The sequence below is a fragment of the Notamacropus eugenii genome, chromosome 2 (genome assembly GCF_028372415.1).
Source record: "Notamacropus eugenii isolate mMacEug1 chromosome 2, mMacEug1.pri_v2, whole genome shotgun sequence".
Taxonomy (NCBI): Eukaryota; Metazoa; Chordata; class Mammalia; order Diprotodontia; family Macropodidae; genus Notamacropus; species Notamacropus eugenii.
This window is the reverse complement of record NC_092873.1, coordinates 50070581-50076762: the sequence shown is the minus strand read 5'-3', so window position 1 is coordinate 50076762 and position 6182 is coordinate 50070581. Positions and strand designations below refer to the sequence as shown.

The 6182-nt window shown below is 47.2% G+C and overlaps 1 protein-coding gene across 1 annotated transcript; it reads right to left on the bottom strand.

Annotated features, from left to right (window-relative positions):
* Positions 1–744: 744 nt before the first annotated feature.
* On the bottom strand, positions 745–5610 carry LOC140525125 (sn-1-specific diacylglycerol lipase ABHD11-like). The gene is made up of 6 exons (XM_072640209.1): positions 5360–5610; positions 4079–4214; positions 2931–3104; positions 2245–2415; positions 1670–1851; positions 745–1127 (listed from the first exon to the last, which is right to left on the bottom strand). Exons 1-6 carry the CDS (start codon positions 5539–5541, stop codon positions 995–997), a joined length of 978 nt encoding a protein of 325 aa, XP_072496310.1. The 5' UTR covers positions 5542–5610; the 3' UTR covers positions 745–994.
* Between the last annotated feature and the right edge of the window lie 572 nt (positions 5611–6182).

Sequence of the window (6182 nt, the reverse complement as noted above, 5' to 3'; positions counted from 1 at the left end):
GCCACCTTGAATTGAAGATTGCTTTAGTACGTGAATTCATTCTAGATGACCCTATACAGAACTGGGATCCTTGAGGGATCCATGAACCCCTCTCAAACCGAATCAATTTGATCTTCACAATGGCCCTGGGAGGTAGGGGTTATTATGAGTTCAATTTTATAGCTAAAGAAATGGAGGCTGACTTACCCAAAGTCACATAGGTAAAGACCAGATTTGAACTCAGGTCTTCTTGAGTCCAGGCCAGTGCTCTATCTGCTGCACTCCCTAGGAGCCTTCTTAAATAATCAATTAATTAAATCAATATAATTAATTAAATCAAAATAATAAATAAAATTAATTAAAATTAATAATAATCTTTTTTATTATTAAGGTGAGAAGTGAGAGGCCTGATGTGTTCCATTCTGCTGATATTGAGTGTTCATTCAATTCAGGGCACCACATTTTAGAAAAGACATTGATAAGGCAGAGAGTGCCCAGTGCACCTAGGATGGTGAAGGGTCTCCAATAAAACTGATGCATGCTTTAAAAAAGCCCCAAGAAAATAATCTACATGGTAGGTTCATGATTTCACATGGAATTCTCTTTATTCTGTCTTCATATATGGAAATGTTTATTTTTGTTGTTATCTATCACAAAAAGTATTTGGTTTTCTAAAAAAGAAAAGAAAGTGGGTCATTTAAACATGTGAAAATAGCACAGCAGAAAACAGCAGAGTTTCATGGGGGCTGAAGACAAGAAGACAACTTTGAAATTAACATGTGGAATTTATTATATGATTAAAAAACCCAAGTTGTTTGTAACAGAGGTTCACAAGTTCTACAATTCTCTTTTTCACTTATTTTTTGCCTATGGGAATGTTCATATTAATTGGGGTTGTTCAGTTCTGAATTGGAAAAATATACTTTAAAAAAAAAAGATTGCAAATGAAGGAAGTTCTGGGGTTCTCTCAGTGTTTGAAACTTGGAAAGTGGAGTGTGGCCAGAGGGAACATCTTCTAGGACAGGAAACTGAGGATGCTGTTCATGAACTCTTGGGGCTTTTTGATATGGATGATGTGGCCAGCATCAGGGATGGCCTGGAACTGGGCTTTAGGAAATAGGAGTTTGATCTTGTGGTGGTGACTTAGCCTGTCAAGAGAGCAAGACAGAGAGAGTGAATGAAGGAGATAAAGAGAGGGAGAGAGGAAAAAAGAGGGTGGTAGAGAGGGGGAAAGAAGAAGAGGGAGAGGGGTATAGGATGAGAGGGAAAAGGAAAGGGAGAAAGTAGGGAGGAAAGACAGAGACAGAGGCAGAGAGGGAGAGACAGAGACACAAAGAGAAAGAGACAGAGAGAGAGAGAGAGACAGAGAGACAGGGACAGTGAAGGAGGCAGAGAGGACAGAGAGAAGGGAAAAGCTGAGTCAGAGTTAGAGAGTGACACTTATAAGGGTAGAGGATGAGCAGTGGGTGTGGGAAGTGACAGGAGGAAAAAAAGGCTAGGCAGACACTGGCATAAGTTGAGATAATGCAACATGTCTCCCAGTGCTGCAGGGTCCCTCCCCTCCGAAACCCAAGCATAGCTGAAGCTCCAATTGCCCTCATCCTTTTCAATGGAGAATTCAAGGGGGGCCCAAGAAAGGCAGAACTCTTTGGGGCTAGACATGTCCCTCCATGTTCTAGCCATGCCTTACGGGATGTAGGGAGAATCGATGTCTGTGAGGAAGAGTGTGGGACCATGATAAACTCCCTGGGTAGGAGGAGGATCCAGAAGCTGTTGCTGTTGCTGCCACAGGTTTTCAGCATTGACTTTCCACACATACTTCCCGTTGACCCGCACCAGACTGTTGAACAGATACTGCCGAATACTTGCATCCTGAAGGGGACAAGGGCTTAGCTGGCACACCCACCTGAGCCTCTGTCTTCTCCCCAGCAGTATCTCTTTTCTCAGTCCTACTCAGACCAGACTCTCACTCATTTCCATACACTCTTCCCCTTTCCTCTTTCATGTGGACAAACATTGAACAAATGCCTCCTGTTGTCAGACAAAGTGCTGAGAATACAATGAAAAGTAGAAGATAGGGCTGGCCTTGGAGGAGTTTATAATTGAAGCCCTCTCTGCTTTCCTTAACCTCTCTCCCTACCCCCAGAGATTTTTTCCTGGACTGCATTCCACTCAACCCCGCCCCCAACTCTCCTGAGGACTCCAAACTCAAATGATTGGCTTGTGGCTTCAGCAGTCCATCTGCTGGGGGTCCTGAGGGATTACCTTTATGAATAGCTTCAGATACTCATCAATCACTTCAAAGGCTTGGGAGTCGGAGAGATTTCCAAGGAGGTTTATAGAATTCATAACAGGTACAATTTTAAAGACCTTTGGGATGCCCGTGAGCACCAAGGGACTGACATCCACTGAGACCAGGCGTTCCACCAGCTCTGGCTAAAGGAGAAAGTCTATCACACAAGGAACAATGCCCTCCCTCTTCTTCCATGCACCTGGGGATGATCCTAGAGAAAGTCGGAGCCAAGGTCCTCAAAGGGGGAGGGATGGGGGACTATAGGAGTCCATTTCATAGTCTGTAATTGATCCTGATGCCAGCCTTCCTGTTTGCATGCTCTGGCTTACCCATGGAGAGGTGGTGACATTTATGAGGAAAAGTTCTTAGAACTTGACTCTGAACCCTGAAATCTCCCAGTGCTGGAGGAGGCACCACAACTTCCCTTCAGTCCATTAAGATTTAGAAAGATGAAGTGTGTGAAGTAAATCTCATGTTATTCCCCCAGGAATTCTGTTTCCAGTACCAGTGTTCATTCCCAGCCTCATTCTACCCACAAATCCACAAGCAACTTACTGAGTCTGATGAATCTTTGGTGTTGCTTATGGGGTTATAGACTGCTGTTGGTTGTGGAAAAGTGTGACACTCTCCCCCTTCAGCTCTAGTGGGGCACCCTCACCTTCTGTAGTGCAAACGCCATGGCTGTCTTGCCTCCCATGCTGTGCCCAATAAGGACACAGGGGGTGAGTCCTAGTTTTAACAGGATATCCTGCAGGTCAGAGCTCATGGCCTCATAGCTGCAGTCAGGGTTATGAGGGCTCTCTCCATGGTTCCTGGCATCCACTGTCAATACCTGGGGGGCAGAGACTTGGAGTTATCAGTCTGTCTGATTCCCTCCCCCTTCTCTCTCCATCCTGGAGGTGCTGACCCACCCCAGCAGCTGGTGGAGGCTACCTGACGACTCCCAAGCCGTCCAGGAAGTCATGGGGTACTGAGTATTTCCTGCCAAGAGGAGGAAGTGGGGCAGACGGGACCATAATAGGACAAGAGCATTAGAAAGGAAAATATTCTGTCTCTTCTTCTATCGCCCCCTCCTACCACCCCCAGCCCTGTGCTGGGACTTCTGCACTCTAGTTCTTGGCTCACTGATTCCCTCTTTCCCTGACTTTCAACTTTCTTCCATTTTCTTTGGGTTTCCAACATTAGGAAAGAAAGTAACTGCTAATTTCATTAACCAAAAAGACATTACCATTACTGTTCATTACTAGGATTATCTGCCATTTAAAACAAATTTGAAAAAAGGTTCAATTGAGCCATGGTGACACCTCCAAGATGAATAGAATTCCAGGTGTGAGTAGTGGAGATAGTTAGGGGCAGGAGACCTTTGTTAAAATTTCCAGGCTGGAAGAGACCTCCTTCCTGAGAGTGGCCATGGATGGACCAACAACTCAGATGGGTGATAGCCAGTGCTATAGGGATCCTCACAGTTTTAAGTCCATTACCATATGCTGCCTTCTACTCCCACACCTTGTGCCTATTCCAACCCTTGGCTGACAAAAATCCCCACCAAACAATCATCTGTCCTTTGCACGAAAGTCTTCTGTGAGAAGGAACCCACCCACTAGATCTGGCAGTTTGAGGGTAGACTTCCTGGTGCTCCTCAAGTCATATCCTGTAAGGGAAGGTCTATCCCGCCTTGACAGCTCCTGCCTCTCCTTTTCACCTCTTCCATTACCTTCCATTCTCTCTTTCCCCCCTTCCTCTGACTTTATCCCTCCCCATAGTCTGTTCCCTCTCCCAGCTCACCCATCATTTGGGAATCTTTACCTTCCTGCCTGTCTTCTGTGCTAGGGCCTCAGCCTCAGCCTGGAAGATATTTTTGTTGGAAAACATCCCATGCAGGAAGACGACAGGTGGCAGGGTGTCCTGACCATCCAGCAGCCTGTAGGAGAGGGGCACTGGCCTGGCCAGGGCAGGACAGAGGAGGGCAGAAGAGGAGGGATGGATCACATCAAGAGACATTAGAACCATGGGATAGTAGAGGAGTGCAGGGTCTCTTGGGCTCTCATCTCCCCCTGCAGGAGAAGTGCCCACGTCCTTTTAGAGGACAAACAGTCAGGGTTGGGGGTGATGTGGTGTGTGTGGAAGGATTGGGAGAGGAGGGGGAGGCAGAAGCATCCCTGAGGCAAGTGGATGTCAGGGGGAAGCTTGGAAGAAGGGAGGAAGTTAAGACCAGAAACAAGGAGGGGGAGAAGAGGAAGGAGAGATTTGGGAGAAGCAAAAACAGAAGAAGGGAGAAGAGGAGGAGAGGATGAGAGGAAGGAAAAGAAGGGAGGGCTGACCAAGGGAAGGTAAAGAAGGATAAAGGGGAGAACGGTGAACTGAAGGGATGTAGGAAGGAAGAGAAAGAGGGAGGGAGAGAAGGGTCTATGGAGAAGAAAAGCAGGGTAAGGAGGAGAGAGAATAAAGATAAGTGGGTAAGGGAAAAGGAAGTGAGGGAGGACCACAGGGAGAAGGGAAAGCTTGGAGGGAGGAGGGAGGGAGTCAGGAAAGCAAGGGCATTAATTCAGGGAAGGAGAAAGGAGAAGAGAACTGGAGATGAGAAGAGGGCAGGAGCAAGTTGGGGGAGTAGAAGGAGAGGTCAAGGCTAGGAAAGAGCAGAGGTGCCTCATGTGTTCTGGACTGACCTGGGTCTGCTGCTGTTCCCCAGAGTGGCAATGGATGGACCAACACCTCGGATAAGTGATAACCAGGGGCGTGAGGATCCCCAGAGGTTTTGAGCCCACTGGCACATAGTGAGTGTCAACACCTGCCTTCTGCTGTCACACCTTGTTTATCGTAGCTTTTATCTGCCAGAGCCCTGCCCATGGCTTGTCCCACCCTTCCATTGTTCAGGGCTGTGTTGACCTCCTCCCATGCTCGTCAGACACCTAATCCACACCTCTTTCTACTGAACCGCATCTTCTTATTCTGAAGGGCTTAGGTCAAACTGTGCTCCCAACTCTCCCCTCCTGTCTTCTGTGGGACCAGAGGATGGTAGAAATGGAACACCCTTTGAAGTCACCTGGTGCTCGGGGCCTGTTCCCGAGCCGTCGCCTGGAAGCTTACCTCTCCTGGAAACCAACCCCTTTACCGGTCTTCCAACGGTTCTGGTCCCTCCTGTGGCGGAGGGGAATGACCAGACAGTTCACCCGAGGAGGCTGCCCACTGAGCTTTATTCTTACATCACTTTCACTTCTCACTTTCACTTCCCATGTTCCCCCTATATATACCCCCGTAGCTCCTCCCATGTTCCTCCCTGGAGGCGGAGCCAGCTCCGTAAGGGGCGTTCCCAGCACCTGAAAGCAGGTTCTCACCCCCGGGCGTCTCCGGGCTCACCAGGGGGCCACGGTCCAGAGCCCGGCCCTCTACAAGCTGGGACATAAGGTGCTGGAGTTCCAGTTGCATGCTAAAATGATTTTTATCATTCATTCTTAAAGTTTGAGTTCTCTCTCCTCACTCACCCTTATTGAGAAAACAAGCAATTCAGTAAAGGTCGTACATGTGTAACAATGCAAAGCACTTCCATAATAGTTATGTTGTAAAAGACTTACCAAATTTTCCTCTGTCCTATCTTGCCCTTCATTTATTACATTCTTTTCCTTGACCTGTCCTACCATAATTGTGTTTGCTTCTGATTATCCCTTTCTGCAATTTACTGTCCCTTCTATTATCTTCCCTCTCCTATCCCCTTCCCCCTTGCCTTCCTGCAGGGTAAAATAGATTTCCATACCCAATGGAATGTGTGTTACTACCCCCTTAAGCCAAATCCCATGAGAGTAAGGCTCAATAATTTCCTTTCATCTTCTCTTCTTTCTCTCCATTGTAAAAGCTCTTTCTTCCCTCTTCCATCTTTTGAGATGATTTGCTATATTCTATGTCTCCTTTTCTC

Coding starts and splice junctions, on each gene's coding strand:
- LOC140525125 (XM_072640209.1), bottom strand. CDS start 5,541: ATGGGAGGAGCTACGGGGGTATATATAGGGGGAACATGGGAAGTGAAA. Junction 2,416..2,930: donor TGGCGTTTGCACTACAGAAG/GTGAGGGTGCCC, acceptor TTTCTCCTTTAG/CCAGAGCTGGTGGAACGCCT. Junction 1,128..1,669: donor ATCGATTCTCCCTACATCCC/GTAAGGCATGGC, acceptor CTCTCTTGACAG/GCTAAGTCACCACCACAAGA.